The 14661-nt window shown below is 41.3% G+C and overlaps 1 protein-coding gene across 7 annotated transcripts in view; it reads left to right on the top strand.

Moving 5' to 3' along the window:
* The window catches only part of MND1 (meiotic nuclear divisions 1), a 55810-nt gene extending 41495 nt beyond the window's left edge, over nt 1-14315 (top strand). For 5 of the 7 annotated variants that reach the window (XM_064652270.1, XM_064652276.1, XM_064652272.1 and 2 more), the window contains one exon: nt 652-901. In XM_064652270.1, the coding sequence (XP_064508340.1) occupies nt 652-758 (107 nt within the window). In that variant the 3' untranslated portion in view covers nt 759-901. Of the gene's footprint in view, nt 1-651; nt 902-13538; nt 13637-14097 lie in introns of those variants that run through there. The other 2 variants (XM_064652275.1, XM_064652274.1) reach the window with 2 other exon arrangements.
* The last annotated feature ends 346 nt before the right edge of the window (nt 14316-14661 follow it).

The following is a 14661-nucleotide window of genomic DNA, read 5'->3' on the forward strand; positions in this document are numbered from 1 at the left end:
AGACAGAGAACACTTACTCTTTTAAGGAATGCTGCAATTTATGGGTGTTAGAAATGACATAATGGGTTTTAGAAATGACGTAATGAGTTTCAGTCAATACTGCAGTGAAAAATTATGTTAAATTGAAGAAAATGTATATGTTAAAGCTAAAAGAGAAGTGCTGATTAAAATAAAGCTTCTTGAATGTCTTTTATTTAACTTTCAAAAATGTACAGTGTCTGAACAAACACATGGGACTAGAAAGGATTTTATAGCTAATTTAAATCTTAATTTTTGCAGTTGTAGACAGTCAGTAGGTGTCTAGTTGAAGAAGGACCTATAAAATACTATGCATATTCACACTTACCTCATCACTATAGCAGGCTTACACTGTAATCATGCTTTTCAGTCTCCTTATAAAAGAGGAGCAAGGAAAGATAAAGAAAACATCCAAAAAAGAGGAAATATTTTACTTAGAACTGAGTAAAATTATGTTATTAACAAAAGCCTTCTGTTTTCTGTTCTAAATCTACTTAGTAATGATGTTTCCCACTATGTACCTTTTTCAGACACACAAGAGATATTTTAAATGGAAGGATTTTGTTGTAGCCAAGACTATAATTCATGCTTTCCTAAATATTCAAAGCTGAATGGTTTTCATTCTGTTCACAGATAACATCTTTTCAATAAAGTCCTGGGCCAAACGTAAATTTGGATTTGAAGAGAGCAGAATTGATAAAGGTTTTGGAATCCCGGAAGATTTGGATTACATTGATTAGTGTTCTCTTGATGACTGACACCGTTGTACATAATTTGTTATATATTTGCAGTTTGCATTTAAATGTGTATCTAAGTCCTCTCCAAAAAACTGACCATCCTTTAATTTGCTGGTTTTGTTAAAGTTAATAAAATTCTAAAAATATTTGTTGCATTTTTTGTCTTGTACTCTGCAGATAGTAAATATCTTGGTTTCATCTGTGAGACAGACTTAGAATGGACAGAGAGAGGTTATAGGGAATAATTATTATAGAATCCTGATTCAACTCTTCCTTTGCTTAAGCTAGAACCTCCAGGGATTTATGTTTAAATATGTTGAAGGCTTTGGAGAAAGAACAGCAGGAGACTATGGAATAGAATGAATTTTTCCCTCATCTCACCAGTGAAATAGAAAAGAGGCATAATCAGTTAATGAAAACAGCGAGGCAGTAAGGGGGTGAGCAGAAAGGCTGAGGTCTGATTTCAGGTTGTTTTTTATTGTGTTGCTAGAACTACTTGTATGTTTAGTGACAAAATTTTGGTTGTTGGGCATCATCAGAGCTGAATCTGTTCCAGCAAATATATTGGATTTGACACTGAGAAAGCTCTGGTCAAGAGTATAACTGCACAGAAGGGAGACTGAAGAGTACCCGTCTATTCAGACCAGTGCAGCGAGATTTAGGATGCTTATTTGTGATGTGAGAGACTGAATTCAATTTGCTGTTCAAAATCAAGCACCTTTGGGTTTATGCGCATTTTTCAATTTCAGGCGAAAAAAGCAGCTAACCAAAATAATAACAGATTTCAGAGCGTCTTATTTTTGTTTGGTGAAATTTCACAGGCTCCTCGCTTTGTATCAACTTCTGGTTTCTAGTTCTGGTCAGTACGTGGCTATAGAAAGACAGGTGGAAACTACAGACTGGTCTTTACCTTCCACAGCTGTGGATTGTAAGACAGCATTTCTGCTGTACATCCCTGGAGGATAAAACCTTTACCCTTAGGAGGCAGGCAGGCCTGCTGCAAGGTAGATGTGTGTATCACTGAAAAGTCTCTGTCTCCCTTTTATGTAACCTCTGATGAGAGCATTGCTGAAAAGGTGACATTTAGCTGGAGATACGCCCAGAAATCTGTCTCCTGTGACCTTTCCAATTAAAAAGTTTCCTATCAGCTCAGCTCAGCGCATGTTAAAATCCAAGGATTTCAGCTATGCCCCTGGCAATTGTCATCTCGTGTCTATGAAGACAGCAAAGTTATTGGGAAGATAGTAAGTGGAAGATTTTCCTCTCAAAGACATAGCGTAGCAAGTTACCTGTTGCCTAAGGAAAATGTATGTGATGCCTGGCACATAGTAAAATGTCACTGTGCTTAAAATTGCAAAGGAGATGTTTCCTTTTATGTGTTTGGAAAGATTTTATTCCTAATAAGTCCAGTATTTAACATACAGGGTGTTAGGCACTTAACACACCTGCTGACTGATAAAGGCGTCACGCAAGGCGGTGGTGCTGAGCTGGGTGCAGTGCTCCTTGCCAGGCCTGGTGTCTGCCCTGTGAAGGGGGTGCTGTGCAGCAAAGCTACGTGGCGGTGCCAAACCAAAGTATCGGTGCACGTGCAGCTTGGGCGGTTGTTCTTGCTCCTGGATTTTGTGCTGGGAAACAGCAAAGAACGAGTTTTTTGTTTTGTTTTTTTTTTGGTAGTACATCTCCGGTGATTTTTTTTTGTTTGTTTGGCTAAACACCTGGGCTTTTCTGTGACTGTTCTGTACCGCCTAACAGGTGTCAGAAGCTCTTTGACACATCTGTGTTTGAGAGCGCATAACTGCCATACACTGGAGATGATGATGACTCAAAAGGCTTGTCTGTATGAAGGAACATTGAGCACATTAACTTATTGATGTTTTCTGCTTCTTAGAATCACTTTCATGTGGCCGACCTTCTACTTGTCAAGGAGCCTCACGTAATTTGTGGCCTGTAGTGGCTAGTACATCAAGACTTCCTCTGGTACCTGTAGGGATGAGGGTTTCTTACTGATTTTACTGCTTTGGCTACTTTCCAAATTCAAGAAGGAAATGAAGATGACCAGCTATGTAAGTTTAGCTGCAATATTGTGGCTTCCTGTTTGTACAGTAAAAGCATTGTGGACTATAATAAAACCATTAAATATGATCTAAATAACTGTACTTGAGATAGATTTGCTTAGAGATACTGCAGTCAGCCCGCATGAGACTGTAATAAAACCATTAAATATAATAAATATCATTTAAATAACTGTAGTTGAGATAGATTTGCTTAGAGATAGTACATTCAGCGAGCATGAGCAGTACCTTTAAAATGCCAAACACAGTCCTTTTGCTTTGGACACAAAAATTAAGCAGTTAAAGTGCAAGGCATTTCTAATAATATAATTTTCTGTAGAGTTTTGGGTTTGTTTTATAAGTACACCATAGAATATAGACATGCAGTTGCACTCTGTTTTCTGCTCCTGTCTCCTACTGCTGGTGTTGGTTAGCAAGCCCGGCAGAGAATATGTCTGCTTCTGTAAGGACACAGTTTTGGAACAGCCAGAACCGAAATTTCTAAGCTACAGAGAGGAAGGGAAAAGGTGGTGCATTGTCAGAAACTGATGCTTTGTTCCTCTAGTGGAATAGATTTATTTTGTGCTACCTTTCTCATGATTCTGTATTTTTAGTGTAGATGAATTTCAACATGAAAAGCAAAGCCAGATCCTTTCTGAGACAAAAAGAGGCAATTTGTATGTCTTGAATATTCCAAGACACTTTCAGACTGCTGTATCTGCCCACTTTTGGAAGCTTTTCTTCTTAAAAAGATATGGAGTAAACTACTAAATCCCGCAGTATGAAACCACGTAGGACTGTGTGGTTTGAGATGTGTGTTCACTTTAATTTTTAAGGGAAGCTGAGACTTTTGTTTTCTGCTGAGTTAAAAGTCAGTAACAGTTAAAATTATTTTCCTTCTCCTGATATGTTTTTGGCTATTAGGCTATAGCAAAAATGAAAACACTCAACCTGATCTTGTGTCCCAATTTGTTTCTTCAGAGTTTTCCTGAGGTAGAATCTGGAATATTTCTAAAGAATCTAACATGAAAATGATGGAGTTTAAATGCTCGCTTCTACTGTTATTCTTGTGGTTATGTCACAGCTATTTTATGTATATGTCTTCCTCTTTTTTCTTTTTTTTTTTTTTTCTTCTGCCCTATAGGTTTTTTTGCCCATGTAAGGTAAATATTTTCAACTGCTAGAGCTAAGTCAGGAGGTCAGGCCCTTACTACAATTCAGTTTTATAATTAAAGCAGCTACTAGTGCAAAGTGGGAAAATCAAAGGCTGTTGTTTTTAGCAGAGTCTGTAGCTCTGACAGGAACAGTATCAGGTCTAGCTTTTCAAAATAATCTCTTGAGGAGTTTATCTCTACAGTACCAGGCTGAAGTGTTGCCTGCTCTTTGGGACTGATGCTGATTAGCCACTGTGAAGCAACCTAGACACAAGAGAAAATATTTGTTTCTACTTGATCTGCTGGGAAACATTACTGGTTTAAAGAAATTTTGCTGACTATGTCTGCCCTGAAACAGCCCATTCTTCCTTGGCTTTTCTTTTAACTAGCCATCTGCACGCTTCATACAACACCAAACATGAACTCTAGGACTCCCTTTGTGGTGCTTGCAGAATGTTAAATGTTAACAGTCACAAAGGTTTACGTTTTGACATAAATCGGGTGCTAAGCCTTTCATTAATGCATCATCTGAAATGTCATTACTGTTGGGGGTGTTTTAAAAGGGAGAATCCAGGCTCTGACGCAAATGTCACAGTGATGTTGTGATCACGTGGCAAAGCTGGAACTGAAACTTATTGGGAGAATAAGGGGAAAAGAAACCCAGCTTGTGATGGTGATTAAGAACTTTGATGCAAGAGCTACTTACAGTCCTTCTGTCACCCAGGCATATATCCACTAGTTGGGTGATGTGACTGGTGCTTATCTTTACCTTGTTTCTTGCAGAGGTGAGGTTTGTACAGTCATGTTTTCTGTCATTTATCTCCTCCTTTTCCTTCCCAGTGTTCTTAAATTACCCAGCGATTTCATCCAGATTTTCTCTTGAGGGGCTGTGGTACGAGCTCACAGTTTATCTGTTCTGCTTGGCTGGCTGCTTGATAAATACAGGCTTTCCTTTTCCCACATGCCAGTTTAGGAACTCTAGAAGGGGCAGAGCATGCTGAGGGCAGGAAGAGGAAGGAAAGATGTCAAAGATGACTGTAAAAGACCAGGAAGCATTTGGTGCCTGCTGGTGATGGAGTACATGTGAGGCAGCATTGCTGGAGCTGAGATGGAACGATGTGCATCATTTCAGTGGGAAGGAACGGGGCTTCAACAAGCGAAGTCCTCAACTAATCCTCAGTGTCACACATGTGACTGGGTTCTTCCATTTGCAGTTAGCTGCCATCTAGACACAGTGCCTAAGTATTCTTGTGCTTAAGGGGTCTGCCTTCACAGCAGATAGCCTTTCTCTTCATCTTCTTTTTCTCCTTGTCCTATTTGCATTTTATCTTCCACCCCTCCACTGTCATTTTGCTTTCAGATCTGCTTACAGAAACTATGTAGGCTGAACAAGCAGCGCACTACAGTCTGTACAGATGGTTGTCTGTCTTACTCCTCCTCTTGCTGACATGCCTGTCAGCACACTCACCTTCCAGTGCGCAGGCATACAGGAAGGCGAGCATCTATACGTTAGAATTGTCTTTTTAAACTGTATGTACAGAAGGTTGCACGTCAAGAAGGCTAGAGGGCAAAAACATCTGTGAACACCACCACTGAACTTTTCAGGGTCACTTGAGAAGCTTTATAATGCCCCAGAAATGAATGAACAGTCTTTATGCTATGGATAATGTGGTCATTCAATTGCTACCAAACCTAATCAGAAAAATTTTCCTTATTAAAAACAATAACTGCTGAAGTATTTATAAAGAACAGTTTTCAAGCAAAACCTGCTGGGTAATTTTCTGTTTCCAGTTTTTGATTAAAACCCAAGTTATTCTGAGAAACAATGAGCCTTTCTACATGCAAAACTTCATTTTAAAATACACTCCATCCTTCTCTTTCAGAAAAACTTACTGATCTGTTGGCAACCAGTGCTAAAGTAAATCCTGTAAGCAGTCCAAGGGGCACCTTTTTTCAGGTAAGATGATGAACCTCAGCTGTGCTGCAGCTGAACCTCAAAAGGAAAAGTTGTTTAAAATTGTGGCTTCTAGAGAAAGCCAGTGGAGGAAGAAGTTGTGTTTGAAGTGAGAAGGGCCTGAGTTACCACTTGCATACTGAAGCAGTGTCTTACAGGGATCCACCTCTTTCCCTGGACACCTTTGATCATGTCACCTTCCTTCAAGGCTGCACCTCAATGGCAGCATTAATGAAAAGTTGCTGTGCAAATATTTCCTATACCAACCCACCAGCTGCATCATCCAGCTTTTGGTAGGAACCAGATAGAAAACAATAGTGACACGTTTTTGTAAAGTTTTTTTCCTTTTTATTGTTACTATTATTGCTTAGCATGTCTCCATCCTGAATTAAGGCCAGAGGGAGGACAGTTCACTGCTTAAAAAGCACAAGCAAGACCTATGCTTAGATCCACTTTTGATAGCAGTTTCCCTCTCTGCTCTTCCAGACAGCTTTATTTTTGACAGATTTACCCTGACAAATGCTTATCTTTGCAAGTGAGTGGAGCGTAGTTGTACTCTGATGCAAGTGATTTTGCATCATAAATTAGTATGCAGTAGTGTAAACAATAATTTACAATTAAAATTCAGAGGACTAGGCTTGCAGGTGTACTATAGAGTTACTGAAAGAAACCATTTGATGTCAAGCTATCTACTTGATATGTGGTGTTTTTCAGGGTTCATATTTCAGGAGCTTTAGTTTTGTTCACCACACCAATGCTAATTGCACAGTTCTGTCACCTCTGGTATGAATGACAGCAATGATGGAGGGTCACAGGGCCTTAGCTTTTACTAAAATGAGAGAAATTTTGCCAAGAAGCCAGCAGAGAAAGAACCTTCTGAGCAGAATCAGTCTCCTTGAAAAAGAAATATTTCTGCAGTGAAGTCCTTACAGCTTGCTTGATTTCTGAGTACTTCAAAAAGTATCCAAATCTGATTAAGTTAATATATTTTCTCATCCACTTCTGTGCTCACATCCTGCAAAAGCCCAGGGTTTGCCACTTGTCTTTGCTCCACCTGACAGGTGTCATCTTATCTTGGGTTTGAGCCGTTAGAGACTGGCCCCAGGAGTTTGGGCTGCGAGGTTCTTCTCCCAGTGCTGTGGGTGGCTGTGAGCAGAGATACTGCTCCTCCGTTACTGGTGTGCAGAGAACGGCCTCGTATCTGGAAAGCTGAAAAGGTCTTGATAGCCTTGTGTGACACATATTTGTGGCAGTGCTAGTAGAACATTATTCCCTTTATTTTAGAGCCCATGTCTGTGTATTTCTCTTTTGAAGTCTGTGTGCAGCCTCCTATCCCTCAGCCTTCATAGTTCAAGGAGAAGCAATAAAATTAGAAAGTAGATGCAAAACAGAGCAAAGACTGAAGATGAGTGGAAGGAAAAAACCTCATGACTTCTACTCTGAACGTTTTAACATTATGTGTTGAGAGACATCCTAGGAGTCCCTCCTACCTCTGCTGCCTTGGGGTAGCAGGCATTTCTGTTTGCCTTGTCCGTGTGGCAACTACAGGAAGAAGCAAAATAACCTGAGTGCAAAGGCACTGTAATGACCAGGAGGGCTGCCCTCCTCACTTTGGCCAGTCACGTGTTCCTTTGCATTTGACAGCTGTGAATTTTCAGACTGCCAGGGGAAAAACCAACTCCTTCGTAGTAAAACTGAATGACACAAAAGAAAATGACAGCCTGAATGAACTAACTCAAGCAGAGGTGCTCACCTGTCTCTGGCTTTTGCATGCTGAGAGATGCGGTGCCAGTCAGCCTGGCTAAAGCTGTGTCCTGGGAGAAGCTTTTGAGTCCCATGTCCATAGCTTTGAAGGTCATAAAAGCACAGCAATAGGAAGCTGTGACTGTTCCATTTAGCATCGCCATTCCATGCCGCTTTAAAATGTGTTATTTTTGTTCTTTGGGTCATCTGGTCAGGTTATCAGTCCAGTTAGGGGAATGGGATGCTGATGGTTCACTGTCCTTTAAAATAAGCTCTGTACCATAGATGCTTTCTTGTTATTCTCAAAATCGGTTTCCATGGTAACTGTCACTGGAACAATCTTTTTTTGATGAGAAGGAGGAAAATTATTTCCTTTTTAGGAATCCCTCTGCTCAACCTAGTAAAATTCCCTTTTTGCTTGAACCCTGCTCAACTCTAGGGAATCAGGATTCTTATCTTCATTCATCTCCACCAAGTGTGACCAGGGTTTCACGCCCACAATTTCCTTCTCCCCCTCCTTTCTGCCTTTTGAGTTTAAATCACTACTTTTCACTTCAGGGATAAAAATCTGTAAGATTCATGCTCCAGAATTCCTTGGCGTGTGGCTTCCATCTTATCTTTTGGCTAAAACTTCTTGAATTGCACCTGATTTTTATCAAAACAGAATAACTTTGCTGGAGTGCTCTTTGCAGCGGGTCTGGGAGGCAGTGCAATGCAAGATGCTGCTGGATATCATGCTTCTGGCCTTTCCCTCACTGCTCATTTCATTTTACAGCTGGGCCCCAGGATGCGTTTCAGCCAGAGCACTTGATGCCAAAGCAGAGCCCAGTAATCTGTAGTACAGTGTGGAGCTTCTCTCGAGGAAAACTTGTGATTGCTCAGAGATTAGTCATGCAGAGACTCTGCGAACAAGCCTCGAACTCTACATATTTTGTAATGTCTTGCTGCAGAAACAGCTGTCGCCTGTCAAAGTGAGATGTGAGATGCAGCTTTAGCCTGCTGTGGAAGAAAAGGAGCTCGCTCTGCAGCATCAGGCGGCTTCAAGACTCTGAAGAGCTTTTGTGGAAAAATGTGCTTCAGTCAAATGCCACTTGAAGCACAGTTGCATTTCAGCCTAGCCTCTGGAAGGGACCAGCCTGAGCATATCTTTCCATGAGCATCATAAAAAGTATTGCTAATTTTTTTTTCTGGAAATTAATTACATTTTACTTATACCTCCGTGTTACCTGCACAGTAAGGGAAAGATCTTACTCCACAGTGCAGTTTCTCAACAGAAGTTTTCCTGGCATGCTTTAAGCACAATACAGTCTCTTTTGCTTCTGGCCCCCAAGCAGGTTATTGAGCATTTTTCAACATCTGCCTGGACATCCCTAGGGGTTTAGAGTACAGTCGTGCTAAATGCTGTGCGAGGCATTGGGGCATCTGTGTCTCTTCAGAGTTTTTCAGGAGTCCAAGTCCTTCTGAAATCACTGGGAGCCTAAGAATCTGTCTGAGTTAGTCTCAGGTTTCTTCCCTGTGGTTATTGGACGAATTAAAGTAAATAAGGGAGATTTTGTGAGGTTTTTTTCACTTAAGCTTTCTGCTGTTAAAGACAGCAGAATTGTAAATCATCCTTTACTGTAGGAGCAATTGAGCCTGGTTCTGGATACAGCAGGAATACTCAAAGTAGATGAATATCATTTTGCATACTACTGTTTTCAGAGCCCAAAATACCTTGTATAGGATCTGAGGTCTCAACAGAGACCAGCTTTAAAGCAGATTATTTTTTTCTCTGAATAACTGTTTTTGGAATTCACAGAAGTCTCATGTCCTTTTTTCAGTTTGAGAATTGGTCTCATCCGCATTTAATGCTTTTGAAGAGTGACTGCATAATTTTCAACAATTTAAAACAGAAAATTAAACAAATCAAGTTTCAAGTTTAGTCCATTATGCTTTCTTCCCTTGTTTTCTTGATTGGAATGTGAGGGTTTCCCAGGAGATTTAGAGGTGAGTTTGCATTCTTTTCCTTGAGAAAGTTGAATGAAGCATCTTCTGTTTTCACATGCTCATCATGCTAAATATAATAAAGAAAATCTTCTGATTTTTTCCCAAATGGATGGAATTGGATGCTTAGATTTGGATAAAGCAAAGAAAGATAGTCTAGCTCTCCTGCTGAAGACTGATGAGTTGGCATAAAACCTAGATGTATCCTTTTGTAGGTTGAGTTAAGAGTATGTCCATGCAAACTCTTACCTCTGGTTCCTAGAACTCTGAGTCATGGGGGCTGTATGATTCTGGTTTTTTCATGTTACTTCATGTTTTTCTGGTTACTTGAACAAAAAATTGACCTTTTAGAAATATCAGCCTGTTCTCCTTGCTATTGCACATCATACTAGGATATAAACATATAAAAAATTTCAGAACATTTTCTTCTATGACTTTTTGACTTTTTTGACTTATCAGTTTTTTCTTTTTTTTCTTTTTTTTTTTTTTTTTTTATTTTCTTTTGGTGAGGTGATTACTCAATGAATAGATTTAATTGGTTTTGATCATCCATAATAGTACAGCCACAGACAAATCCAAGTAGTGAGGCTCCAATTCAGAAATCTGCATTGAGTAGTGATTTGCTTCTTTATATGCTCAATTAAGAGCAAATAGACAATATAATTCCTTTAAGCAGTATTTTTAGCTTGAGTGGTAACATGGGTTTACATCCGTATGATTTACTGTCCCTGTCTGTCTCTGTAGTCCTCTAGTTCATTCTGTTTACACATGGCAATTACCGGACCACAAATGTATTTTCAGGGTGAACCTTTCACCCTTTTTTGCTGTAGGAAAAACAGTTACATCCCTGTTCTTGGTGTTTCGGGGAATCATGGTAGTGATTAAATTGCCTCTCGAGATTCCTATACTAACAGTTTCTAGCATATCTATAAAAGAATATTATTAGCATCAGTTATACTTAATGATTCAAAGTCTTTAACCTAATTGTAAACAAGAAAAAAAGTCAGTTGCTAAGGTTTGGGTTTTTTTTTTTATTGTACTGATGAGTGCACACGTATGTGCTCCTGGACCTGAAGAGTTTGGAGACTGAGAACAAGGTACCGGGGTTACCCCCATGCGCTTGAAAATGGGTTTGCAGTACCTTGACCTGAGACCGTGTGATTGATGAACAACCTCTCCATAGCATGAAGCACCCAGAGACAAAACATGAGCAGATGTTGGCCTTGTGGCATTTGGGCTTCTCCTTACGTCAGATACGGGCTTTGGGCAGCTGCATGGTGCTGCAGGCAGGCTGCTGGAGCAGTGCTGGATAATGCTGGTGGGGAATCGAGCCTATTAAGTGGGATTCTATCCTGGTTTGTTTTTTTTATGGGGCTGAGATGAAGCTGCTAAACTGAGCAATGTCAGTGGTGAGCAAGGAAAAGACAGGTGGCTCCACAGACCTCCGGACACAGCTCTAATAAGCTTGCACTGCATTTCTGGCTGGTTTTATTTTGAATTTGCTACTTAATTTTAATAACTGAATAGATATCCAAGTTGGAAGAAAACTGAGAGTGACAGGACCCTCAACATCCCCCAGAGCTTCAGCAGTGGTACTCATCCATGGCCTCACACATGCCAGCTGAATCCTACGTGCCCAAGGGCAGGGCAGAGTGGAGACACAGCATCCACTAGTAGGAACTTGAGACCCTCTGGGACTTGCAAGGGGACCGTGTGCTGTGCCTTGGCAGGGCAGGAGTGCACACAGCTGCAGGACACTGTGGCATCACCAGGCAGCCTACATATGCCTGTCTCTCTCCTACTCCTCAAAAAATTAATACGCTTAAAAATAGTTTAGCTGCAGGGATGCACTGGGAATTTCCTTAGTTTAAATGAACTGGTGCAGGGACTATATCCCCAGCTGGGGTTAAACAGGGCATGTATTGTTGCCTGCCTTTTTACATCTGGGAATAAGCTCGTAGCTTGTTAACAGTACCTAGCAAGTGGGAGAAGAAAAGTGGCCTTAAACGCAACTCTGGCAAGGAGAAAAATCAAATGGAAAATATGCATTTTTAATACGCCACTGGGTAAGTATATAATAGCAGAACAACATTCGTTGTAACCTGATATCCCTCAGGAATGAGGGAAAAGCTGACTGCTTGCTCCACTGAGCCAAAAAATAAGAAAACATGTAAGTGCAAGTGTGTAGTCAGCAGCGTAAGGAATAATCTCAGCTTCAGAAAGCCAAGAGCAAAGCTGGAGTGTTGAATGTTAAAAGGCTAACAGTTTTACATGGAAACACAACTTATTATTTTCAACCTATTAGTAGGGCTGTTTCCAGTATCCTAAAGAAATTCCAGATCCTTCTGCATTTATCCACCCACGAGATAGCTGTTTTGTCAGAATCCACGGAAGTATTTCATGTTAGCCATCTTCTGGTTTCTTCCTGGAAACTAAACAGATTTTGGATGTAAAAATGCAATTCATTACAATAACCAAAATGTATTTCCTAGGGCAGATGTGTTGTTTTCAGAGGTCCCCTTGTCTGATATTTTATCAAGCCCTTTAGAACAGCTCCACAGTTGCATTTCATTTGAGTGCCACTCAATATATACAACAGGTTTGGAAAAGCAACCTGCATAGCCTTCAGGCACCTGGCAGAGTATATTTTTCGCACAGCATGCAGAGAATTAGGCATCCGGCTCCTGTGGCTGATGATGTGCACAGCTTCTCATCCAGGCTGTGCTGGAGCTGTACCGCTTCCTGTCCAGCTGTGAGTGCCATGCCACTGGGAATAGCTGGTGAGCAAAGGGCCACAGCCCCTGGGATGTCGGTACAGCAGCTGAACGCATGCACATCCCTGGGGAAAGGGCAAAGGTGCTGTGAGGTGAAGACTCGTGCATCAAAAATATGCTCCCCTAAGGAACTGAAAGTATCTGCAATTATTTGGAAGGAGGCTGTACAGTGTCTGTCATTTTCAAAAGACAATGATGGCAATTACAGTTAGAGGGAATTGCAGATGTTCTGTGAAAAGAAATGAACAAGCCTAAAATTGCTTTCTGGGAAGTAAGTCTTCAAGATGTCCAAATCACCTGATTTTTCTGCAATGCTTTTCTAGGCAGCATTTGAAAGTGGATTAGAAAGTCATAAATATCAAGGCTGATCCCTGACTATAGGAGGAAAAGAAAAAAATTGCTCTTTGGGCTCTTCCCAGGGCAGCCTGGGCCTCCCTGCTCCACACAGTGCTCTGGGATCTGCCACATGGCAAGGGCTTCTGCAGAGACTCCTTCAGCAATCAGACCATTTCAGATGAGGGCAGTGAAGTGGCTTCTGTCCCAGGGCAAGGCGTTACTTCCCCACCCTTCCTTAGCTGAGCTGTCTGTGGGTACCACTCACTTTCAGGTCAGTGGAGTGGGCAGTTCCCATATGTTTTTGTGTCCTTTGAGGAATGGTTGTTTGTAACTGGGCACCCATACCTGTCACCCCTGGAAGAAGCGTCCCATATTCACACACAATGTTTTACTTCAGTGGTGATGGAGCTGTGGCCCTGTAGAGTACCCTGTATCTGCAGAACTGCCATGACATACTCAACTCTTGCCTAGGATTTTTCTGCTCTATGTGGTATAGGTATCCAGAAAGGACTGTTGTTGATGCTGTGAGTTGAACTTGGGAACCATCACCCTTCCTGTCTCCATGTCAGATGAATTGTACTACTCTAACTTATCCTGTCACCCACACCCCTGCTCCCCATGCAGCCTGGGTGCAAGGCAGTGCCCCTCCTCCTCCCCCATTAAAACCAGCCCTGAGTACTATCAAATGCCAATGCTTTGGGGTAGTCAAGGCAGCTTTGTAATAGCATTCCTTGTCCTCAGGAAGGGATTTATTTTCTTCCTTGTAATACTGTGGCTTTTCCCTAAAGGATTACCCTCTCACTTATTTGCTGGAAGAGCGAGGTGCTGGGGAAGGGCATTCGGTGAGAAACTGATGGCTGCAGCCACATGAGTTGTCTGCAAAGAGGTGAGTGAGTAGTACGGTTGTGCCCAGAGGTGATGCCTCCTCTTGGCAGCTCCAGGGAGCCTGGCTCCAGCTGGAGAGCCTGACCTGCCTGTGCATCTTGATGCCCTGGCACTGAAGTGGGCAGTGGCCAGCCCCCTGGGCTCTTTGAGGGTGTAAAACAAGAGGTGGCCTTAAGGCTGTGGCATGAAAAATCCCTGGTACTTCACAAACTGTGCACATTACGTTGTTTTTCTAGGTTACCTAAATTTTCCCCTCAGTTTCAGATGGAAGTGAAACTCTTATATGCTGTCAAAACTGGCAGGGAGGTGGCGGGGAGGGGGGAAGGATAATTTTGCACAGCAACATCTTTTTTTCAAACGGGTTATTTGATCAAGTAACTGCAACTTTCCAATTACTCCCCTAACTGCCCTCTGGCCTGTACCATGAAAGAAATAAACACATTCAACTTCTTTTTGTTGCAGGAGAACATCTGTGACCCATTAACATCGGATCTGGGCTGCGCAGCCAGCTTGGAATCGTGGTTTGGGCAAATTTGCCATTTGCTCCTCCAGGAGTTTGGCATTGCTGTTCTCTAATATGTTATCAGCATGTTTATTTTTGTTATAGTAACACTCCAGGACTTAAAAAAAAGAGCTACAACAATATTTTACTGTGTTTTAGTCAGCCTCTAACAGTAGTGTTTCCAATTTGGGTGTATTTTGAAATGTTTTTTACTTCCATGCTGTGTTTTTCAATGTTATCAGAGCATCTTCCTCCCTCAAGAACAACTGCACACATGTGGAACTACTGCATCCCTGACAGCCAAGCTTTCTTCTGACATATTGTGGTACTAAACTGATTCTGGTTGCTTTCTACTTTGACCAGGCTTTAACCCTTTGGGCTAAAATTTCCTACATGACTCCAACTAGTTTATTTTCATTATTTTCAGTTGCAGTGAAAAAGGGCTCCTCCAGACTGAGGAGTGAGGTTAAATAAGATTACATTTTACCCCCATTAAAACCTTCCATAGCTATTGAAGTTGAAAA

Source organism: Pseudopipra pipra, chromosome 4 (assembly GCF_036250125.1).
Source record: "Pseudopipra pipra isolate bDixPip1 chromosome 4, bDixPip1.hap1, whole genome shotgun sequence".
NCBI classification, from domain to species: Eukaryota; Metazoa; Chordata; class Aves; order Passeriformes; family Pipridae; genus Pseudopipra; species Pseudopipra pipra.